General features: G+C 35.2%; 1 protein-coding gene across 2 annotated transcripts in view; it reads left to right on the top strand.

The window, feature by feature from the left end:
* The window catches only part of GCFC2 (GC-rich sequence DNA-binding factor 2), a 41,595-nt gene that overhangs the window by 5,443 nt on the left and 11,081 nt on the right, over nucleotides 1-25,071 (top strand). The window contains exons 2-12 of one of the 2 annotated variants that reach the window (XM_090281606.1): nucleotides 2,178-2,248; nucleotides 3,429-3,653; nucleotides 4,572-4,669; nucleotides 6,986-7,101; nucleotides 9,984-10,170; nucleotides 11,606-11,729; nucleotides 12,652-12,733; nucleotides 13,246-13,358; nucleotides 14,128-14,327; nucleotides 16,511-16,661; nucleotides 21,799-21,920. In XM_090281606.1, the coding sequence (XP_090137732.1) occupies nucleotides 2,239-2,248; nucleotides 3,429-3,653; nucleotides 4,572-4,669; nucleotides 6,986-7,101; nucleotides 9,984-10,170; nucleotides 11,606-11,729; nucleotides 12,652-12,733; nucleotides 13,246-13,358; nucleotides 14,128-14,327; nucleotides 16,511-16,661; nucleotides 21,799-21,920 (1,428 nt within the window). In that variant the 5' untranslated portion in view covers nucleotides 2,178-2,238. The remainder of the gene's footprint in view (nucleotides 1-2,177; nucleotides 2,249-3,428; nucleotides 3,654-4,571; nucleotides 4,670-6,985; nucleotides 7,102-9,983; nucleotides 10,171-11,605; nucleotides 11,730-12,651; nucleotides 12,734-13,245; nucleotides 13,359-14,127; nucleotides 14,328-16,510; nucleotides 16,662-21,798; nucleotides 21,921-25,071) is intronic. The other variant, XM_090281607.1, reaches the window with a different exon arrangement.

The raw sequence follows: 25,071 nt of genomic DNA, 5'->3' as shown, positions 1-25,071 counted from the left end.
ACTAATATTCAAACTGAGTCACTGTGCCCCAGAGCCTATGTTCTTAACCACTCTGCTGTATTGGGAAATTCACATCCATTTCTCAAGGGTGGTAAGAATTTATCAGTGAGAAAGTTTGAGGTACAGGATGTAGCATATATAAAACTCTAGGAATGGAGCATAGCATGTATAGAGAACTAAAAGGAGTTGTTGGACTGAAAATATTTAGTTGGAGTTTAAGAAAGAGGAACAAAAAGTAAGCAGAGGGACAAATTGGAGTCAGGCAATATAGGGCTTGGGGGAACTACTAAAATTTTTATATAACTAGACGACATGACCATTTTTCTGTTTTAGAAAAATCAATCCAGATCCAGGGCTGGCAAATTACCACCTGTGGGCCAAATCTAGCCCACCACCTGCTTTTGTAAATAAAGTTTTTGTAGCTACACTCATTCAATTATGTATTTTCTGAGGCTGCTTTTGCAAGTCAGAGTTGAAACATTGACAGACTTTATGGCACACAAAGCCCAAAATGCCTTTTACTGTAGCTCAAGGGTTTATAAGTTGTTCTGTGCTTTCAGTCTCATGAAACCTAAAGCCACTTCCGAGAAAATTAAGTAAAATACATAGCTTTATAAAGGAAACCAATGAATTTGAAATATAATTGTTAAGATATATGTTAAAAGAAAAGTGCTTTATTAACTTATCAAATAACAAGAACCAGTAGCTCTTGTAATTTTTTTTTTTTCTTATACAGGTTTACAAGGTACAGTTACTTAGTGATGAAGCCATGTAGACAAGTGAGGCCTTGGCTAGACTCTACAGTGATGTCCTATAGAACTTTCTGTGATGTTTTAAAATTCTGTATTTTCGCTATCCAGTACATTAGCTGCTAACCACATTTGGCTGTAGAGCTCTTGAAATGTGGCTAGAGCAACTGTGGAGCTGGATTTTTAATGTGATCAAATTTAAATAGTAACTTAGGGCAAGTGGTTACAATATTGAACAGTGTTGCTATAGAAGATGGGAGATTAGAAAGTGTGAGACAGTAATGGCAAAGTGTTGCAGCACTAAGCACTTAAGGAAAGAAGGCAGTGTTTGGAAATGTGTGAGATAGTTTTTAATTATCGTGACTGAGATGTTGCTGGCATGTAGTGCCCTGGGAGCAAGCAATAAACGTCTCACAGGGTATGGGACAGTTGAGCACAGTAAAGGATTGTCCCTCCTCAAATGCCCCTTTTAAAAACTCTGATAGAAAGTTGAAAACCTGTCCTATGAGGAACACTTTTTTTTTTTTTCCTGGAGAAGAAAAGATAAAGAGGGAATATAAGTTTTAAGGACTGATATGTGGAAGGAGTCTATTTTTTTCAGATGATAGAACTAGTAGAATGATCCAGTAATGGAATATTTGCCTTGAGACTAGTTGTTACCAATGCGGCATGATATTTAACCTCTACTCCTTAGAGAGGATGTTAAATTTATGAGTCATAAATTACAAAAACATGTTTTTATTATTAATAAAGCAGCATACAGACTTGTTAATACCATGTCTACCCAGCATCTGCTATGTGAGAACCCTTGAGCTACATGTTGGATATAGACAGGACAAGATGGAGTACTCTTTCTCTTGAATTTTTACTTTATTGTTGCTTAAAAGGATTGGCTTTATGTAGCACTAGTATCTCACCAGTGAGTCCATTCATTGTGGTTTATTAATTAAATCTTATCAACTCATTTGCAGGTGACTCACTTCCAACTCAAGTATTTCTGTTTCTGTTTTCATACACTTGAATATTTAAACCTAAGTGCATCATCTTAACCTGGTTGCACATTAAAATCCTCTAGGGGTTCAGACCAACTGAATCTGGATCTCTGGGCTGGAAGCCTGGGCACCAGCAGATTACCGAGCTCCCTCAGTGATTCTAATGTGTACCTAGAGTCAAGAAGTGCCAATGTAACCTATTGTGATGGTTCTGAATTTTAATGCTGCTTTACGTTATATCAGCTGTCTCTCTTGGCTTTAAAGACATATCTTTAAAGATAATATCTTCAGTCACATCACAATAAAATCATTAAAATAAGAAAAAATATAGAACAGGCATTTTTACAAGCAACTTTTTTTTTTTTTTGAGTAGTTATTTAGCAGTTAAGAATCTGGTTCCCTATGTGATTTCCCCACATATTTTAACATCCACAAGGCAAACATGCAACTGCAACTGTTAAAAGCTTTGGGAAGATGAAGAGACACCTGACCTTATCATGTTCCTGAGTAAGTACTGATCTATAAAAAGTAAATCACTTGATTTGATATTTCTTGTTTGTTTTTAATCCTCACCCAAGAATATGATTGTTGATTTTAGAGCCAGAGGAAGGGGAAGAGAGAGAAACATCCATGTGAGAGAGAAACATCAATCAGTTGCCTCCCATATGCGCCCCAACCAAGGATTGAACCCATATCCTTTTGGTGCATGGGATGAAACTCCAGCCAACTGAGCCACCCAGTCAGGGTGATAGTCCTTGTTTTTAATGAGCATATTTGGTTTCTAGTGATCACCACCTACTGCTTCATAATTAATTCAAGCACTTTCTGTTTTCCTTAGGACAGGGTATCTCGTATATTGGTCTGTGATTTCTGAAATCTGTCTCTTTTTTTCTGTTTCAAAAATTGGAACATTTCTGGCCCTGACCAGGTAGTTCAGTTGATTAAAGCATCATTCCTCTACGCCAAGGTTGTTGGTTAGATCCCCAGGCAGCGAACATAAAAGAATCAACCAATGAATGGATAAATAAGTGGAACAACAAATAAATGTCTCTCTTGGGCACTCTCCCTATCTCCTCTCTCTCTCTCTGAAATTAGTAAGGAAAAGAATTTTTTTAAGCTGGAACATTTCTGCATCTCCAGCAATATGACATTTTTCATACATATTTTTGAAGGAATTTGGACCAATATGTGGGAAAGATTAGAAAATTTTACTTGAGCCTCAGTGAATTGACACCCTAATTTATATTTTGAAGTGCTTGGAATAGTGAAAATTTCTCTTGCCATTTTTTTTCACCTTAATATTTTACTTAAGCCATTTCTTCCCCCAGTGTAAAGATTAATTTTAGCTTAGATCATGCATGAAGAAACTTGTTTTGAATTGGAAGAGTCCATATTAATAAGGTTTATACTCCATAAAATAAAAAAATAAATAAAACAAGGCTGTTTGTTATCTTTTAATTCTCTTATTCATCTGATACTTTGTCATTCAGTTCATTTAAAGATAAACTTTAATAATTAAATAAAAATTATTTAATCTCCATCAAAATAGTTTTCTTTCATTACTGGTATTTACATTCATATCAAAATAGTAAAAAAACAAAACTAGTATTTTTTTTTATTTAAATGTAAAGAATATTCATTTCTGTTGGTGCTTGGTTTTCAATATCCTCTTCTTTGTTTCTTTCAGTAAATAATCCTGATGCAGCTTTTATTCAGGCAGCCCGCAGAAAACGTGAGTTGGCCCGGGCTCAGGAGGACTATATTTCTTTGCATGTCAGACATACATCCACTATCTCTGCTATGAAAGAACAGAGTGATGATGATTCTGACAGTGAACTTGATGACCATGAGAAGAAAATATCATTTGCCCCAGTGCCTCAAACACTTAAACAAAGGATGGCTGAAGAAACAAGTACATGTTTAATTTACTTATGATATATGAATATTAAAGCTTGTTAGAATATAATATTATGATACAACGTCCATAAAAAATAATGTAGTGTCTCATATTCTAAAGAGCGTTAAAGTTGGTTTTTATTTAATGCCAATGTGGTCAATCACATTGTGCCTCTAAAAGGCATGTCTGTATCAAAATCTTATCAAAGGGTATCTGTAATATTGTTTAATATTATCTGATTTCCACTTGACTTTTTGACAGGTTAAAACAAATTTCACACTGTTTTATTTTTGATATTAAAAGCTTCTATTGTCATCTTTTATAAAGAATTTTTATTAACATGGAAGATCTACAGGGATTTTAGGTGTTAGGTATTAAAATTTTCCCTAATATAGTAAAAGATTTCCTCAACCAATAATCTTTAGGTCTCAAAGAACTGTTTTCACGTTTGTCATTTATAAACAATACTATATTTTACTAACGTTTTTGTCACTTCAACGTATTATTTCAGAATGAGATTCGGTTCCTTATAACCCCAAAGTTATTTTTAAATATTTAGATTCTCAATTAGAATTGAAAAACTCTGATAAAGAAAACCAAGTATTTTTTTTTCCCAAGCTTTTTAAATGAGTATAGTGTTTTAGTGGGACAATTTGGTGACGAATGCAGTTTCTGGAGTTAGATTGAGAAGATCAATTCCCAGCTTCACCACAGTTCTCAGACAAGTTATTTAACCTTTTATATCTGAATTTCCTCATTTATAAAACAAGGGTGATAACAGTCCCTTCTTCCCAGAGTTATGGTGAAGAATATGTTAACACATGCAAAAAGCTGCTAAGCCAGTACATTATAAGTCTCAAAAAAAATATCAGCTACTGTATTAGAAAGGGAAAACTATTAAATATTTATATATGAACTGTTTTTTTCCTCTAGCAACCAGAAGTGAAGAAACAAGTGAAGAAAGTCAGGAAGATGAAAATCAAGATATTTGGGAACAGCAGCAAATGAGGAAAGCAGTTAAAATCACTGAGGTAATAATTCTTTTATATCATGTGTGTTAGTTTCCTATGACTACTGTAACAAATTACCACAAATGTGATGGCTTAAAGCAAGAGACATTATTCTCTCACACTTGTGGAGGCTAGAAGTATGAAATCAAGGTGTTGGCGGGGTTGTGCTCCCTTTGAAGGCTCTGAAGCAGGGGTCCCCAACCCCCGGGTCATACACCCATGGCCTAGTGCCTGTCCTTGGCCTGTTAGGCATGGGGCCACAAGGGAGGGGAAGCTCACCTGAGCTCCGCCTCCTGACACACTCCCCATCCCCCCAGCCCCACCTCATCCCTGTTAGTGGAAAAACTGTTTCCTGGTGCCAAAAAGGTTGGGGACTGCTGCTCCAGAGGAGAATCCCTTTTTTGCCTTTCCCAGTTCTGGTCACTCCAAGTGTTATTTGCATTGTGACTGATTTACTCCTTTACCTCCTTCACCTCCTTCACATGGCCGCCTTCTCTCTGCTTCTACATTGTGTTCTCTTATAAGGACACTTGATGGGTTTAAGGCCCACTTGGTAGTTCAGGATGATCTTATCTTGACATGCTTCACTTAAATTGCATCCACAAAGACTTTTTCCAAATAAGGTCCTATTTGCAAGTTCCAGGGGTTAGAACATAGACATACGTTTAAGGAGGCCATCATTTAACCCTTCTACACTATGTGTATATATGCTTTTCCCACTAGATTTTTAAACACCTGCCATATATTTATTATAAGCAACTTGAAAGAACCATATTTTTTTTATCTTTAATTGTATAGTAACTGACAGTATATAGTATATGGTAAGTTGGTTAAACATAAAGTTTAAACAAATAGGTTTAAAACAAAATTCACAACCAAAAAGAATATTTATTGTACTTGGGGTTAGAAGTTCTGGATTTGGGCTCTGGCACTACCACTAAAGGATACATTCCATGAGGCTAAGAATTATTAACTATTTTGTTCATTGTTACATCCCACAGTCCCTAATATTGTGAGTTCTCTATAAATATTTGTATGACTTTGAACAAATCATTTAATTTTTCTAAATCTGTTTCTCATCAATAAAATGTGAATGATAATGTTACTTAACTGAGTAGGCTGTAAGTCACAGTGCTTATAAATTGTATAATAGTATACAAATACAGCGTTTTATTGTTTCTAATAAGAGTGCTTTGAAAGATTATTTGCTCTTTTAAGTAAGAAAGTATTGTAAAATCTCCATATTATTAAAACTAAAAAAACTTGAGTAAAGGTAGGCCTTTGGTTGTAATTTAGAAATCTCTGAATAGGAAAATGATTTAGAGGACTATTTTATGGCTATAAATACTTTGGGGGAAAAAACATGCCACAGTTCTTACTCTTCACTGTTCAAGTTTGCATAATTCCTTTTTACTTTAGAGTCAACATAAGAAACATCCAAACCTATACAAAATTTTATAATTTTATTTGAGGCAATCTGATGACAGTTGCTTGGAAACAAAATTACAGTGAATTGAGATTTTGCTCCCAAGAATAGCAATTATGCACCTTATTTTATACATCATAATCAAAGAGGATGTATAAGGGGTTACATGAAGTCCATTGGTGATACATAGATTAGGGACATAGGAGAAAGCAAAGCAGGGAAATCTCTGGGTTGGGCAAAAAGTAAACCAAATAGACACATACTTCTTTTACATTTGTAGGCATAAGATAGTTGACAGTCAACAATTAACGGATAATAATAACAATGAGGGAATTGGTGTGGTCTCTGCTCTGGTGGGTGGTTGAGCTTTGAGGGGTCCAGAAGAAAGGAAACGATGTTGATATTCCAAAGATGTGTGATCGGGTATGTTATCTTAGATGCAGAAAGATGGCAGCCTCAGTTAAGGTGAAGATTGACCTTTGTTAGGGAAAAGTTCCACCCTAGGACATGGCTACCAACCATGAACTGCTCTTAGTTAGAAAGTTTTAATTTCAAACCATCCTATATGATTACTTTGGTCTCTTGAGTTTGTAAGACTGCCATGCAGGCCTCCCCTCAGCTTTTTAGGTTTACTGTGTGGCTCCTTTTTTTGTCCACAAGAACAAAACTAGCTTGAAATACACTAAGAACCAAACTTATGTGAAACATACGATTTTGTAATTTGCCTCTTGCATGTTAACTTAAACGTCTAAATTTTAAAACTATGAGTTTTGAAAATATTTTGTACTTACGAAAAATGTCAATGTCATGGAATTTTGAGCTGGTGAAATCTTCAAGTACATAATCTGCTTTGATGCTATTAATAACTTTAAGAATGTTAAAAACAACACTAATTTTCATATTATTTTTAGGGAAGAGACATAGATCTTTCCCACCGTGGTGAATTTCAAACAGTGAGGAAATTTAATACTTCTATTTCATTCCCACCAGTAAATTTAGAAATTATAAAGAAGCAATTAAATACTAGGTAAGTAATAATTCATATTAAAATTTACATTTATCCTGGATATTTGAGAGTGAAAAAATTAGCACTAAATATGTAATCTTTTAAACTATTAAATGCAAGTATTAATCTTAATGAGATTTTTAGAAAAAAATAACATCAGTAACACAACTGGTTTTCTTTCTTATAGATCTTCTTAATATTTCAAATAGGTATATATTACATGGTTAAAATCCATAAAGATCAAATTCTGCTTTTTATTTTACTTGATGTTTTTGTAAGCATTTATCTGCATTGTTAAATATCCTTTAATTTTTTAAAATAATATGTTGAGAGTGATGACAGCAAGATGCCAGAATATAAAACCCTAGACCTTACTCCCCCACAGATACCAACTTAACAACAATATATATTTAAAAAGCCTTTATGAGAACTCCAGAAACCTTTTAGGAAGGCACAGTATCCCAGGCAATCTCAAAGTCAAGAATAGCCACATTGTAATTGGTAAAAAAAAGCCATTTCATTTCAACTGCATTAGCCTCTCCTGTAGGCCAACACTGCTTGTAATAGAAAAAGCTCAACTTGTGGCTTTCGCATTAGAGGGGGAAAGGAACATGAAACATACATCCAGCATTCTTGCTGTTGGGGAGACTGCGCAAGGACCTAATTTCTGCCTTGTCTGTCTCAGAGCACTAATGGGAAACTGTCATACAATGCCTAAGGCCACACAGAACAAAAGAGAGCTCAGTGGGTTGTTGCAGAGCCAGCCAAAGGGAACAAAAGACTAAATTCTCCTGAAAGTTGGAAGATTTCATGTAGAAGCCCAGAGAAGAGGCATCCCCCATGAAAGGTTTGAGAAGATATCCTGCCCCTAAAGAATCTTTAGCCAGGCTAACTGGTAAGGTTCCTCCCCAGTACAAAGCATTTTTAAATACACAAAACAACACAAAAACTAACCAAACACATGAAAAAGACAGGGAAACATGGCTCAATCAAAGGAACAAAATAAATCTCCAGAATCAGTCCTAAGGAAACAGGTATCTGAATTACCTAACAAAGAATTTAGATTAATTCTCTTAAAGAAACCCAGTATGCTATAAGAGAACACAAGCAACTAAATGAATTCAGGAAAACAATAAATGAACAAAGTTAGAATATCAGCAGAGAAACTAAAAAAGAACCAGGGATTCTGGAGTTGAAGAATACAATAACTGAACTGAAAAGTCAACTAGAGGAGATCAGCAGCAGACTTGGTCAAGCAGAAGAAAGAAGCAGTGATCTCTAAAACTGGTCATTTGAAACTATCAGGTCAGAAGAACAAAAAGGAAAAGAGGAAGAAAAGTAAAGGAAATCTAAGGAATTTGTGAGACACCATTAAGCAGAACAACATAAAACTTATGGAAGTCCAAGAAAGAGAAGAGAGGCAGAATGGGGCAGAGAGCTTCTGTGAATATATATTGGCCAGAAACTTGAATGATCTGAGGAAGGAAATGAAAATCCAATTTCAAGAAGCTCAAGGGACTCCAAAGAGGATATATGCAAAGTGACTCATACTGAGAAACATTACAACCAAACTTTCTAAAGGCAAACGGGTATTTTGAAAGCCTCAAAATAGAAGCACCTCATCACATACAAGGGAGCCCCATAAGACTGCCAGTAGATTTCTCAGCCGAAACAGGCCAAAGGGAGTAGAATGATATGTTTAAAGTTCTGAAAGAAACTGCCAACTGAGGAGACTAAATCCAGCAAAACTGTTCTTCTCATACAATGAAGAAATCAAGGCCTTCTCAAGTAAAGCTGAGGAAGTTCATCACCTCTAGACCTGCCTTAGAAAAATTGCTAAAAATGTCTTTCAGGTTGAAATGAAAGGACACTAGACAGTAGCACAAAGCATATAAAAATATAAAGTTTTCTAGTAAAGATAAATATATAGACAAATATAGGATTCTGTAATACTGTAAGGATGGTGTGAAAATTACTTTTAATTCAGATATAGAAATTAAAAGGTAAAAACAAAATAACTATGTTAATGAATACAAAATTTTAAAATTAATGTAGGACATTAAAGTGTTGTCAAGGAGGTAGAAAAAAGGGAACCCTTATACACTCTGTTGGGAATGTAAAATGGTGCAGCTGCTGTGAAATCAGTATGCATATTACTCCAAAAATTAAAAATAGAATTACCATATGATCCAGCAATCCCCCTTTTGGATATATAGCCAAAAGAATTGAAAACAATTGAAGAGATATTTGCACATTCATGTTCATTACAGACCTTAATTGTTATAAAATAGAAATGGAAACAACCCAAATATTCATCAGTTGATTGTATAAAGAAAATGTGATATTTATACACAAAGGAGTATTATCTCACTTGAAAAAAAAGGAAGGAAATTCTATCATGCTACAACACGGATGAACCTTGAGGACCAAGTGAGATAAGCTAGTCACAAAGAGATAAATACCACATTATTTTACTTATATGAGGTATCTAAAGTAGTCAAACTCTAGAAACAGAAAATAGAATGGTAATTGCCAGGGATATGGGGATGGGGAAAAGACAAAAGAACTAGAATTACACCTATTACACCTAGTATTGCATATAATTCAGAATTTTATACAAAAGGGAAAAGTAGGAAAGAACTGAAACTGCCCTATGATTAGCTTGAGCACCTAAAAACCTGTAAGTGTCTTTTCCTACCTGTCCCTCTGAGACCGCTTACTTTGTTTCTCTCCTTTGCTAAGTCTCTTAAGCCCAGGTTCAGGTTTGTGTGATTTGTCGATTTTCTTAGTGGTCTCTGTAAGGGTAGCTTTGAAAAAACTTATCAGACTGCTACTTACTATAGTAGAAATGACAGTTTGAAAAGTAAATCAATTTTTATTTATCTTTTATTTTATTTATATAGATTAATATTACTACAGGATACTCACCGCTCACACCTGAGGGAATATGAAAAATATCTAGAAGATGTCAAGAGCTCAAAGAGTGCCATCCAGAACCTAGAGAATTCATCAAATCAAGCTCTAAATATTAAGTTCTATAAAAGCATGAAAATTTATGTGGAAAATTTAATTGACTGCCTTAGTGAAAAGGTACATGGCTATAAAGATTTATTTACTTTTTATAGAGAAATTCCTTTACCATGTGATATACAAAAAGCCTAAATCCCACAACTGAATATTTTCCTCTAGTGTTTTTCCTACACATTTTCATATACTGTGATATTAAGCATTCCCTTACTGTTTGATATTGTAGGGTATTAAAAGTTTTGTATATAAATTTCTGTGTTAAACAATCATCTACTTAAGAAAAATTCCTAGAAAGTGAGTTATTAAGTCAAAGGGTCCAGGTATTTTTAAGGCTTATGAAACATTGTTAAATTATCCTTCAGAAAAAGTGTATATTTTATTTTTAATTTACTACATTTTTTAAAAAAGTTATTTTTTATATATTCATTTTGATCTCAGACAACGATTTGTTTTGTTAACACATGTAGTTTTTCTTATGAATTGTTTTTCTCCTTTTCCTGCTTTTTGGTTCATAGTAGCTTTTTTTTTTTTCCTTTTTCTTCTTTTTTTCCTATATATTATGAACAGTTTGTATTGATTTAAATTTTTAATGCTTTATCCTACTTGACAGAGATAAACTTTCCAGTTTGTTTTGTCTTCTGGCTTTGTGATGGTATTTTTTGACATCCACATGTTTTGAAATTTTTATGTTAATCAGATTTTTTAATTATTTTTTTCCCTTTATAGTTTCTGGGTTTTTTAACACATTCTAAGTCTATGCATTAGGGTCTTGGGTTCCATTTTTTAGCCATTTTAGAAATATACTCTACTTTCTGCATTACTGTTTTATTTACTGTAGTTTTAAGTTGACTACCTTTTACTATCACTTGGTAGTTACGTTCTGAAGTATTTATTACAATGGCATTTTCATCATTCATCCTTGAAGAAGTACACTGTTAAAAGTCTTGCAGGCCTATAGATTGATGTATCCATAGCAGCAGGTATGGAACATCATTGAAGTGGGGGAAATTACCCCAGAAATACTCGTATAAAAATGCCAGTTTCAATTAATCACCCATTTCTGCTTCACAACTTTCTTACCTATCTTGTTAGGTCTCTTCCATTCTCCACTTTTTATAATTTTACCAGTTTCCTCAAGTGCCACCCCCCTACACACAGACTGCTCTCTCAGCCTGTAAAAAATGGTCACACCCATCATTTCTTCCTGCTCTTCTCAATGAAGTCTTATCTGTGTTTCTAACTTAAGCCCATTTGGTTTCATTATTTATGATATTTATGGCTGTTCTAATACAGTAAGTTGATTTTCTGCTTATTATTAATATTGAAAATATTAGCAACTAGGTCTGTTCCTCACAGTATTTTTTTAAGTTGAGAAGTGATAGTATGAAATTGTTTCTTTATATGAGAATAGAGCATATATACATGCTAATACATAAATATTATATTTTATTATTTTTTATTGATGACCCACAAAATGTTACTTATATATGTATTTCAGATTATCAACATCCAAGAAATAGAATCATCCATGCATGCACTCCTTTTAAAACAAGCCATGACCTTTATGAAACGCAGGCAAGATGAATTAAAACATGAATCAGCGTATTTACAGCAGTTATCACGTTAGTGTTTTTCATCTTCAATATGATTTATTATTCCTTAAACTAAATGCTCAGCTGGAGAATTAAAATATTTTTATTCCTGTATAAAAAAATGCTTTTTGTGTATTTTCCCACCAACCTTTAACCCACTTCCCTTTAAAAATCCCGGAACATTTAGAGCTAGAGCTTTAAAATGTCTTAAATTAAGCGTAAGACTAAAAATTAAAAATTACAACTTCTGATTACTTAGTATTGAGTCTAAATATTTATATGGCCATTTAATGACTTTTGATATGAGTAGACAAATTCATACACTATCAGAAATCTAACTTTATAAAGTATCCATGGCTCTTCCACAGATTTGCTACGGAGGTTAAAGAAATTCTATAGAATTATCTGTAAGATATAAGATGAGGATGCAACCTTTTAGTTTTCACACTGGTTTTGTATTTTCTGAAATGTCTTCCTTTGATTAAGGTGCTTTCAGGGGATAGTGGAAGTGACGAGGCCGTCATCAAGTAGGTGATAATAGCAAAAGCAAAATGACTTTCAAACACATGACATTTAGTTGGTCATGCTTTATGGTACATACTAAAATAGGAAATAGTACAAATAACATTGGTAATGCAAATGTACCTAGCATTTAGCTACAGGGACTAAAAACTAGTGGAAACCACCAGACAGAAATATGGAGGAAAGAACCTTAATAGTAGAATTTTGTTATTGCCTCAAGTGCTGAACTATATTCTCCAGCCAAGGTACATTTTTGTAGGCTTGCAAATTAAATTCTATTAATATTGTGGTAGGGAGTTAACATGGCAAGTTCATTGCATGATGAAATATAGATTTTAAGCATATTATGTGTTTATATATACACATACGCATACCTGCCCAAGATATACCTTGTTTTCAAAGTATTTCTCTTTATTTCTTTTGAAAACAGGCAAAGCTGAGACATCAACAAATGGAAGCTTAGTTATAGATGAAAAAACTCAATGGATTTTAGAAGAAGTCGAATCTCGAAGGTAGCTATATAAATTGAAGACTTAAAGCATCATTGAGCAAGTATTTTTCACTACTTAAATATAATTAACCATAACCTAAAAATTAATTTGTGAGAATGATGTAAAACCAAAATATAGTTCAACAGTCTTAATGTAATTTAAACTCTCAATCCCAGGGTTTAAAAACACACTGGTGTATTTGGATCAGTCAGAAGGAATAGGTAAAATGGCATGTATCTGGCTGGGAAATGCTGCTAAGTAGAAGCCAGTCCTAATTATATTGTCACCCATTCTTCAAAATTGGGTAGCCTGTCATAATGTCCTTAGTGGGAATGTCTTAAAAGAATAAAGAGAGAGAATCACCAATTCACATTAATGAAGCTAAAGTGTCAAAAATATTAACATAAAATTATGTGCTAATATAATGCTGTATTACATTTTAAGTAAATTATGACTTTTTTCTGTTTTAAAGCATTTACTTTCAACAAGAGCTGCTTGTTTTTAATTGATTTTCGGTTTATTGCAAAATATAGGGCACAGAGAAGACAAGCAAGGGCGCTTTCTGGGAATTGTGATCATCAAGAAGGAACATCTAGTGATGATGAACTGTCTTCAGCAGACACGATTGACTTCCAAAAAAGCCAAGGTCAGTCAGCAAGTTTCTAATGTATCTTTATGTGAAGTATTGAAATGATAGGAGTTGCTTTGCAGTGATTGCCCTTAAATACATAAGATATAGAAAATAGCTGGGAAATTTCAGGAGCCAAAGGACACTTTTTTTTTTTTCCTTTAAGACTTTTCCTACTTCTGAAAAAATGGGATAAAATGGAGGAGCATTGTGAGTACTACTGCGTCTTTATAGGTTTTTTTTCCCCTTCAGCCTTTCTCATCTCTTGCTATAAAGAACCGTGAACATTTTTGGTGTTATTTCTCCACTACATACTTTCTGGTATTATCACTTGTAATTTTAAATAATTGAATATAGAAAAGCCATTGTAACGTTATGAGAAGGTAAAATACATATGGTTTAAAGAGTTGTGGGCTGTACAGGGTTTGAAGAGGGACTCTATTCTATGTGATCTTGTTCAGGATCCTTGACCTCCCTAAATCCGATGTTGTTTGTTTGCTTGTTTATTATCTGTAAATAAGTAGACTAGTAACACCTACCTTTTAAGGAAGATAGTTATGATGAAATGAGATAATGTATTTGTAATGTTTGGGAAATATATCAGGGGCTCAGTAACTGGTAGTTTTTATTAGTGTTGATATTTTTACTAAAGTGATTTTTTGATAAAAAACTAATTGTTAATAGCAAAGGAAAGTTTTTCAGTTCAACTGGTTATATAGTTTATATGACTGTGTTTATAGGAAGCACACTTAAAATGTATTATAACAAAGACTCATTTTGTTCACAGGTGACATTTTACAGAATCATAAGAAGATTTTTGAAGATGTGCATGATGATTTTTGTGATATCCAGAATATTTTGTTAAAATTTCAACAATGGCGAGAAAAATTTCCTGATTCTTATTCTGAAGCTTTCATTGGTTTATGCATACCAAAGCTTTTAAACCCCCTAATACGAGTTCAGTTGATCGACTGGAATCCTCTTAAGGTATTTAAGCTTAACATGTAAAAAAAATAACCCTGATCACATGAGTTACTTAAATTCTCATGTTATCAGGTTAGCTATAATATACCTCGCCTTTAGAATTGGAGTTGGTAATTCGTGCTTTGGAGTAATAGTCTGTATCCATCTAGGTTTGCACTTTATTTTTGAGTCTGAGTGGCACTAAACAGCAGTAAAGGAAACAATATTTTTTAAGCTTGTTCTTTGATAAGTAAGTTTAAGATCACTCAAAAAGTAAAGGTGGTCGTAAGCCTTAAGAATTCTCGTCGTCGGCAGCCGTCCGTCTCGAGAGACGATGGTGTAGCTTCTTAAGAGTCTATCTGCACCGCCGAGAATGGCTGTGCAGTCCGACTCGGGAGTGACATGGTATCTGTCTCCTCCCGTGTTGAATCGACATCTTGCGATGACGCTGAAGCTACAGAGCCTGGGCAGGGTGATATGGAGGGTCTGCTGTTGCCCATGCAGCAGACCCCCCCTCTCTTCGCAGCTGAAGGGTCCAAGGGAAAGACAGAGTCAATACAGCTTGGCTTCAGGTGCACCGCAGGAGTTGCCGGTGTTGACTACAACGTCAAACCGCCTTAGGGACTCCGGCTCCGGATTTTCTGTCGGGGTTTACTCCCTTAGCCTTTCCCCTGAAGAGGTATGCCGCAAGGCAGCGGAGGTTTTTTGGAGTCAGAGTTTTCCTTCTCTGATGTGCCCTGACTGGAAGATCGAACCAGCGACACTTAGCTCGCAGGCCGACGCTCAATCCACTGAGCTAAACCAGCCAGGGCAATTAAGAATTCTAGTCTTGGGAAATCAACATAGGAACCAGGAGTTCTGAAGTTGCCGATGACTTATTGGAAATAGATGGTTGGTAAAGCTACTGCATTGAGAAGGTGGAATTTTAATGGTTATTTTAAAAGTATATAGGATTTAAACAGTAGGGGAGAGAGAAAAAAAAGGTATTCCGTAAAGGTGCATAAGGAGAAATAGAGTTCAGGAGTTAGACACTGTACAGGTAGGTGTTCAGATCCTAAATTAAGAGATAAGAACTTGTTTTAGTAAATAATGGAAGGAATGACATGATGAAAGTAATGTTTTAAGAGATCCTAGCAGTAGACTAACCTAAAGGCAAGGAAAATAAAAGGTGAAGATATATACTGGAAGGGCTTGCTGTAGCCCAAGTTCTAAGTGATGAATTCCTTACATAGGGTGATAGTGATAACAGAAAGAGAGAAAAAGAGTTGATTACAGGAGGTGTTACAAAGCAAGAATCAGTAAAATGATAAGAATAAACCTAACACTCCACATCCAAAAATGATTGCAAATTTTGGATTCTGGTTTATTAGAAAAATGGTAGTTCCATTAGTAGAAAAGAGGACTTTTCAAAGAGGGAAAGGGTTTTTGAAGGAGGCTTTATGTTATAGATAACGAAATGGTAACAGAACGTCCATCTAAATATGTCTAGTAAGCAAACAGAAATGAGATAATGAAGTTCTGGCAAGAGAGGGTAGCTGAAAGTGGAGATTTAACAAAGTGAAGGATAGAGCCATGTCCTTGTATCTTTATCCGCCCTAGTCATGCATGCCTATTGGTTCTGTGTTAGGTTCAAGGCCATACTCTTCGTAGTATAAGAACCAGGCTTATCTCTAAGAAAGTGATGGGAGTTGGAGGAACAGCATCCTAGCTCTTAACTACTCAAGCTAAATGGAGTACTCTGTAATGCCTAGCAGACATCTGTTCATTCATTCATTCATTCATTCAACAAATAATAATTGGCCATTTGCTGTTTGCCTAGTAAGCTAAATCACTTGCAAAATACACATTAGAACCTATGAGAATTGAGAGCCAGAAGTGAATTTTGTTGTAAATAAATTTTTATAAATGTATATTTTGCTCCTAACAGTACTTGCAGTATGGTCAGCTCTGAACACACATTGGGCATTTTTGGAGTATTTGTCAAAAAAATGACTGTATGAAAGGCGTGCATATTGCATAGACATTCTGTCTTAGTCATGTCATCCTGCCTAGCCTTGGTGTTCTGGTGTTGTGTATAAGCAGTTAAAATATGGAATTATTCTCCTTTGATCCATAGAAAGCTCTGGTGGTTACTGAAAAAGTTAACCTTTTAAAAATAAACTAATGTTTAAGAATTTATTTATAACTTTGATAATTGTATTTATAAGTTTGATTCAGTAGGTTTAAAACAGATGTCATGGTTCACACCTATAGAAGAATTTATGGATAACAGTATGGAAGATTCAAAGAAGGAAGATAGTTCTGATAAGAAAATCTTGTCTACTGTCATCAACAAAACAATTATTCCTCGACTTACAGGTACTTATTTGTAATCTTGATAAAATTAAATTGTTCCTGGGCAGAGTATTATAAGATCATTACTTTCTGTTATAGTCATAGAAGATTTTGAATACAAGAAAGTGGAATATGCAGTAAAAATCAACAGATGTCATAATTTAAGCTGGTTAAAAAGTGCTTGTTTGTGCAGTTGATTTGCTATCAAACTGTTGATAGTCTTTAGCCTTTAACACTTGTGACATTAGTGTTGTTTTTGTAACTCCTAGATCCTATACTAGTGGCACACTCCTGTCCCTACTACTGTATTTTTTCTTTTCCTTAACTTGTCCCTTATGTTTCTTCTCTTTATTTCTTCTCTCTTTGAAAAAGATATTACTGCATTTTCCTCATATCTGCCACTGGCAATCAGAAGCACTTAACAGTAATGCTTGTGCTTCAGTCTAAAAATGTGTTTTACCTGAAGTTGTACGTGATGAGAATATCTGTCACTGAGAATGGATTCTAACACCAAAGTCTGCATAACTCTTAAAGATAAAGCAGCCAGCTTTATATTGCCTCTCAGCCAACTTGACTAAATTTTAATATTTTTCTCAGTGTAACTTGCTGTGCAATCATGAGATGTATTAGGAAGTTACTACCTTTAACTAGCAATATTAGTGATAGCATAGAATGTGCAACTCACTTGAGTACTGTCTTTAAAAACTCCAAAACCCTGGCTGCTGTGGCTCAGTGGACTGAGTGTTGGCCTGCGAACCAGGTGTCGGTGGTCCAATTCCCAGTCAGGGCACATAACTAGGTTGCATGTTAGGCCCCCAGTTGGGGGCGCAAGTGAGAGGCAACCACACAGTGATGTTTCTCTCCCTCTCTTTCTCCTTTCCCCTCTCTCTAAAAATAAATAAATAAATAAATAAACAAATAAATTATTTAAAATAAAAAAAAACCTTCAAATATTTCATTTACAAGTAAATAGTCCCTCAAATAAGTAGCATTATGAGAAGTTAATATTTTATATTTACCCACATGTCCTGTCCTGGACCCTTTTTACACTCTTCATGAACTCCCTGGATAATTTCACACTCTCCTTTATATATCTGTGTTGTTCAATATGGTAATAAACACTAACTAATGTGGCTATAATATATAAATTTCTACTAAGTAAAATGAAATTCAGTTTCTAAGCCACGCCGGCCATATTTAAAATGCACAAAAACCATATGAAGCTCTTAGATAGTGCAGATATGTTTTTTCTATCATTACAAGAAGTTCTTCTGGGTAGTGCTGCTCTGTATAATTTTAAATCCCAAAGAATTGGAAAAACAAGTTCAGATCTCTTCTTAGAGTACCAGATCTCTCTTATCAAAGTACCCTTTGATAACACTTTGTAACAGGCACCTCAAATCCCACATGCAAAATCATATTTGTCACCTTTGCTGCAGACCTGCTCCTCTTATATTCCTTATCTAGAAAAATAGCACCTCCATCTACCCATGTATTCAAACCTGAACCTTCAAGTCATGTAATGTTTCCTCTCTTACCTCTTTATATAAGCAATGGCCAAATCTGTTATTTTTTCTTTTTCTAATTGATTTCCTATACTATAATTGTAGTTATCTGTCTAAAATGTGAGTCTCATTCTGTTTTACCTCACTTAAAACACTTTAAGTATTTTTAACTGCCTGAAGGGTAAAGTCTAAACTCTTAAACATAGCTTTCTAGGCCTTTCAGAATCACATCTCTGTTTAGTAATTCTCCAGCCCCATCTCTTGGTAAGCTTTACTTCTCTTCATTCCCACCTCTCTTGCCCTGGAGCTGTACTCTCCTAGGCATTTACGTTTTGTATGCTCCATCCATTTACCCCAAGCCCCACCTCTTTCATCTGGCTAGCCAATTCCTCTTCATCTTTCAGGATTCAGTATGGACATCACTTCTAGGGACTGGTTTAGGCATATCTCTCTGGGTTCCTGTAGCACTCTGGACTCATATTTATGGTGGCACCTATACACTGAATTGTAATGCTTATATAAGCATTTGTATTTGCCATTAGACAAAGTTGTTCAAAGGCAGCTACCTAGTCTTACTTATTATTGTGTCTCCTGTTTAATGCTAGGCACATGGTAGGCTCTCAGTATTAGCGAACTGAATATTTCTAAGGTTATTAGAAGCCTAACCTTCTAGATGTTTGAGAAATAGCCGTTTTGTTTTTGACTTTTTTTTTAATCTATATATTTCTTTTTTCCTGTTATTTAACTTGTATTTTATAAGGGGCTACCCTGTGTCAGGCTGTGTTGTTGCTTCCACATATACAGCAGTAAACAAAATAATAAATCTCTGCCCTTGTGGAGCTTACATTCTCTGAGGAAGACAGATAATAAACAAGATAAATAAAATCTAGAGATTGTTACAAGGGCTAAGGAGAAAAATAAGGGAAAAGGTATAAATTATCAAAGAGAAATTATCCGAAGAAACCTAAAACATTAATTTGAAAGAATATATACATCCGTATATTCATTGCAGGATTATTCACAGTAGCCAAGATTTGGAAGCAACCAAAGTGTGCATCAGTAGATGAGTGGGACAAAAAGCTGTGGTACATTTACACAATGGAATACTACTCAATTATAAAAAAGAAGGCAACAGCATGGATGGCCCTAGAAAGCTTTGTGCTAGGTTAAATAAACCAGTCAAAAAGGACAAATACCATATGATTTCACTCATATTTGGAACCTAATGTTCAAAATGAACTAACAAGCAAAATAGAGACAGACTCATAGCAGGGTGACAGATGTCTGGGGGTGGGCATGCGGGGATTGAGCAAAAAAAGAAAAAAGAGAAAACTCACAGACATGGATGACAGTGTTGTAAATGCTGGGCAGTGGGGGAGGGGAGGGTGGGGAAAATAGAAGGGGGGATAAATGGTGATGGCAGGGGACTTGACTTGCGGTGAACACACATTACAGGATACAGATGATGTACTGTAGAGCTGTACACATTAAACATAAAATTTTGTTAACCAGTGTCACCCCAATAGAATCAGTAAGAAGGGGGAAAAGGAAATGTTATTAAATGTATAAGGAAAAGAAATACTTTACAGTATTTATTGAAAAACATCCACATAAAGTAGACCCGTGCAGTTAAAGAAAAAAAAAAAAAAAAGATGAATGCAATTTTAAATATATTAGCCAGGGAAGGCCTTCTGAGAAGGTCTCAACTGAGCTTGAGCAGATTTCAAAAGGCAGTAAAGAAAAGAGCTATATGAGTATATATCAGGGAATAGCAACTAGGGCAGCAGAAACAGCAAGTACAAAGGCCTTGAGGTGGAAGCTAGCCTGATGTACTTGACAAACCACTTAGGTCAGTATAGCTATAGTGGAGTGAGCAAGGTGCAGGAGTAACAAGAGGTTAGCAAGAACAGCAGTCATTTGTAAGAACTTGATCTCTTACTCTAAGTGAAAGAGAACCATTTGAAGAGTTTTGAGCAGAGAAGTGACATGATCTACCTTAACATTTAATAAAATCACTCTGGTTACTAGGTTGGGCATGAACTGTAGGCAGACCAGTTACGAAGCTTTTGCAGTAATCCAAGCAAAGGAATATAGTGGCTTGGCTAGGATGTTAAAAGTGGAGGTGCCAAAAAGTGGTTGAATTCTATATATACTTCAAAGGCAGCACTGACAGAATTTGCTAATGTATTGGTTGTGGAGCAAGATAGAGAGGAAACAAGCAGGACTCCTGGTTTTGTTGCCATTTCCTGAAGTAGAAAAGAGTTCAGAGGAGCAAGTTTGGGGTTGGAGAGTGTATCAGAAGCTCAGCTTGACATTCTTGGGTTTGAGATTCCTGTCATGTAAATGGGTATGTCAACGAGGCTGTTGAGTATGTGAGCCTAAAGGAGAGGTCCAGATAGAAGATGTAAATTTGGGATTTGTGAGTACATAGATGGCATTTAAAGCCACCAAAATGATTTTAAATACAAAGGGTGTAGATATATTTAGGAAACAGAAAGCAAGTGCCCTGAGTTCTGAGGTATACCATCATTTAGAAAGTCAAAAAGGTGACAGGCAGCTGGCAAAGGAGAGCAGAGAGGTAGGTGGGAAACCAGGTCAAGAAAATGTTTCTAGAGGGAATGATCAATCAACTGCTGTAATTGTTGCTGGTAAATCAGATGGGGACTAGACTCAACCATTAGATTTTGCAATGTGAAGGTCACTTGTGACTGCTTGGAGATAAGGCCTAATTGAAGTGAAATCAAGAGTTAATGGAAGGAGAGAAATAGAGATAGGAAGCTTAGCCATGTTTTTTGAATAATTTTGTTTTAAAATCAAGGAAAGAGTGTAATGCTAAAGGGAAAAGTCGGGTCAAGAAAACAATTATTTGTAATACAAGAGAAATAAGTGTTTGTTGGCAGATGGAAAAGATCCAATAGAAGTGATGATGATACCAGAGTGAGATAGTAGAGTTCCAAGCAGAATCTTCAAATAAGCCAAAAGGATTGGGATCTTTTGTACAAATAAAGAGTTGACCTTAGTGAGAAGTGTGAGTGCTTCATGCATAGGAATGGGAGACAAGTTAGAGTATGTGGGCACACATGCAGGTTGCTGTCTAGATGCTGTAGTAGGAGCTTATGAAGCTTTGCTTCTGCCTGATTCTACTTTCCATCAAACTAGTAAGTAATCTGCTGAGAGTGAGAGCAGGAGAGAAGAAGAGAAGGTAAGAAACAGTCATCTAGAAGAGTAAAATCCATTAACTTTTGGACTTGACTCTTCTTAACTCCACAAGCAAGGAGGAAGAAGACAGGAAATAGTCCTCTAGAGTAGAGGGAGAAGGAGTGAGCCAAGGAAACAGTATGATTGCTTGGCAGCATTCAGTGTTCACTAGAGTATCATGGTGATAAATTTAAAGTGTGGTTTTTTCCAGCTATGTTTTAGCTGCATGATTGCAAGCATGGACTTGGTGACAAGGTGGATTTAACTAGGTAAGTTCAACAAAGCCCAAAAGGATAAGGAAATTGAGGGTGCATGCAAATATGTAATGGTGATGATTGGTGTGGATTTTAAACCACAAACAGAAAGATGTAATCTTTACTAAAAAGCTTTGGTTGTTTATATGTAACAAGCAAAGTGGTTGAGTAAATAATTGTGCACCACTGAAATTTTTGTTTCAGACTTTGTAGAATTCATATGGGATCCTTTGTCGACCTCACAGACAACAAGTTTAATAACACACTGCAGAATGATTCTTGAAGAACATTCCACTTGTGAGAATGAAGTTAGTAAAGGCAAACAGGTAATAATTTCCAGAGTTACAAATCAATATAACTTTATTATAAATTTTTGTTCACAGAAGATACACAAAATGTAATTATCAGAAAACTATTTGGGGGGGAAAAACATACCTAGTACTGATTTATAGAAACTAGAATTGACCATTTTTTTCTGTTTATAATAATAAGATGAAAGATATACTTTGATATTCCTGAATACTCTAACAGGAATGGTAATCATTATTAGAGGATGCACATACATATGATAAGACCCAGATTAATAGTTTTAATTCTTATTAGCTTATCTCTCTGGTCAGTAGTCTGACTTATGTTCTCCTGGCCCAGCCAGCCATCCTTCAGCTCTGTGAATGTACATTGGCCCTGCAGAGATGAATAGCCATAAATGAATTAGTGCAGTCATTCCTTTTAAAAGAAAAAAATATCTCATTTCCTTTGTTCTTTTGGCAAAAATCTGCTGTGTTAACTAATTATTTGTAATCTGCCAAGGAGCAATTATCTCTAAGGATTCAGAGTTCAATAGAATAGATCCTCATTGTACTATGACTTAGAATTGAGTGTTGCTAAACATAAAGCATAAAGAGGAACTTTTAGAGTCCTTGGTGAGAGTCTGTTGAATCTTACTTTCATTGTAGTATTGTGTTTTGTTACTCTTTTTGTTTGTGAAAATGTCATATACTCATGCAGTTAAATAAGTAAATGAGTTTTATCTTGAGCTTTAAGGAAACTAAGAGATTGACAGACTGGAGAGCACCCAAAATAAAATTACCCAAGTGGTTGAAAAGCAAGGAGGCATATCATATTCATATTCTTAACACCATTACATTTTAGCACTTGAAATTGTTATCATGAAGGAGGGAAACTATAAGAAGAGGCAGACAAGAGGTTCCATCATGATCCTGTCTTCAAAAAGCATGTAATTTTAGAGGAAATAAGATGTACATATATCGTTTAAAATAGGAGGTGAGTCCTGGATGATGTGGCTCAGTGAAGTGGGTGCCAGCCGTCGATCCGAAAGGTCATGGGTTCGATTCCAGTCAGGGCACATGTCTGGGTTGCAGACCAGGTCCCCAGTTGGGGGCATGTGAGAGGCAAACAATGTTTCTCTCACACATCGATCTTTCCTTCCCTTCTCCCCTTCCCCTCTCTAAAAATAAATTTAAAATTTTTTTTTAATTAAAATAAAATAGGAAGTGAGAAGTGGGGAAGTCAGTAGTTAATTCCTGCTGTATACTAGGCACTCCATTATGTCTTGTAACTATTTCATTCTACTTAGTCCCAGCAGTCTTATTTAAAAAAAAAAAAAAAAAAAAAATGGGTGTTAGCTTCATTTTACAGATGAAGAAATAGTCTCAAAAACTTGCTCACAGTAATACCTTGAGTTTGAAGTAGAATTTGAACCTTCATTAGTCGTAACTTGTTAAAGCCCAAACTCATCTCACTGACCAAAGTGCCTCCCCATGAGCAGCCCAGGTAAAGTGCTATGAAACTTCAAAAGAGAGGCAGGAGAGAGAAGTTACTTTATGTAGTGGAAGAGTTTATGTAAGAAGTGTCATTTGAGCTGGGATCTAATAAGGGATAGGATTTGAACATACAGCAACATGAAGTTTTTATACTGGTAATTTTTATTCTGGAAGCCCTTGCACTCAAAATTTCAAAAAATGGGTTCTTTGCATTATTAGTAGGAGACTGGACTACATCAGGATTTTTCAGCCTCAGCACTCTTGGCATTTGGAACAGATAAGTCTTTGGTCTTGGGGCTGTCCTGTACGTTGCAGTACGCTTAGCAGTTTTCCTGGCCTTACCAACTAGATACCAAGAACACTCCACAGAGTTTTTGTTTTTTGTTTTTTTAAGATTTTATTTATTTATTTTTGGAGGGAAGGGAAGGGACGGAGAAAGAAAGGGGGAGAAACATCAATGTGTGGTTGCCTCTCATGCATCCCCAACTGGAGACCTGGCCTGCAATCCAAGCATGTGCCCTGACTAGGAATCGAACCCATGACACTTTGGTTCACAGGCCAGAACTCAATCCACTGAGCCACAACAGCCAGGGCTCCCCAGTCTTGACAGCCAAAAATATCTCCAGACTATAAAATGTTCTCTGGTCTGACAAAACTCCTAGTTATGAACTACATATTTTAGGTTACTAAGACAGTTTGCCAGTGAGATCATCATATTTTTTCAGTGGTATATAAGAAATTAAAGAGATGAGGAAAGTTTCACAAGGAGTCAGAAAGCATAGTTCCAGTTTTTGAAGTAAGAAGCAAATGATTCTATAAGCTAATGCCTGGTAAGAATACTTTTGACTCTGGTTAAGGTTCTAAAACATATTATTTCAGAGGTGCATTATGAACACTTAAAAAAAAAGCAGTGTTTACTATAATCTATCATTAATGGGGCTCTTAAATACAAATGATTATTTATCAAAGCATAGACTCCCAATATGTTACCTCAGTTATTTTTACTAATAAGTAAGGTACTGTACAGATACAGTAGGTAATGTATTTAAATAGGTTATGATTGTTCTTGTGGATCAAATGGGGAAAGATAAGCTGAGCAGGTAGTGTTAGATACAAAGAAACTGGTAGAGTGTACCTAAAGAATGCTGATCAATTGGGATGTGACTACCTGGAGGGAATCTTATAATACATATCTTCTCGATGGCCCTGTTCAATATTTGTGTTGAACTGGATGGAGATGTATTTAAAACACATGCTAATAAAATTTCTCAATAGCAAAAAGTTAGGAGTTCTATCATAGACCTTTGGATAGAATGAGAATCCAAAAGGATTTCAAGATACTGAGAAAATGGATTGACTCTCAAAATATAAAATGTAAAAGGAATATACATATGTCCTAATTTTGTATTTAAAAATTCTGCATGAATAAAAGATGAGACAGATCATCGACAGGAAACCCAATGAGTTAATAGTGTCACTTGAGTAACAGAAAGACTATTTGGAGTTCATCCTATTAGAAATGTGCTATTTTGAGCAAAAATGTTATATGTGCTCTACCCACAGATGAGACTTCTTTAGGTATGTTGCATTTAATTGTGGGTGTATGTATGTTAAATAAAGTGTGTCTAAGATTATATGAGAAAGAGAAGATATAGAAAAGTGAAGTATCAGTCTTAAAATCTGAAGAATTGTG

This window comes from Furipterus horrens, unplaced genomic scaffold (assembly GCF_987537825.1).
Source record: "Furipterus horrens unplaced genomic scaffold, mFurHor1.1.pri manual_scaffold_6, whole genome shotgun sequence".
Taxonomy (NCBI): Eukaryota; Metazoa; Chordata; class Mammalia; order Chiroptera; family Furipteridae; genus Furipterus; species Furipterus horrens.
This window is presented reverse-complemented; position numbering and strand designations above follow the sequence as displayed.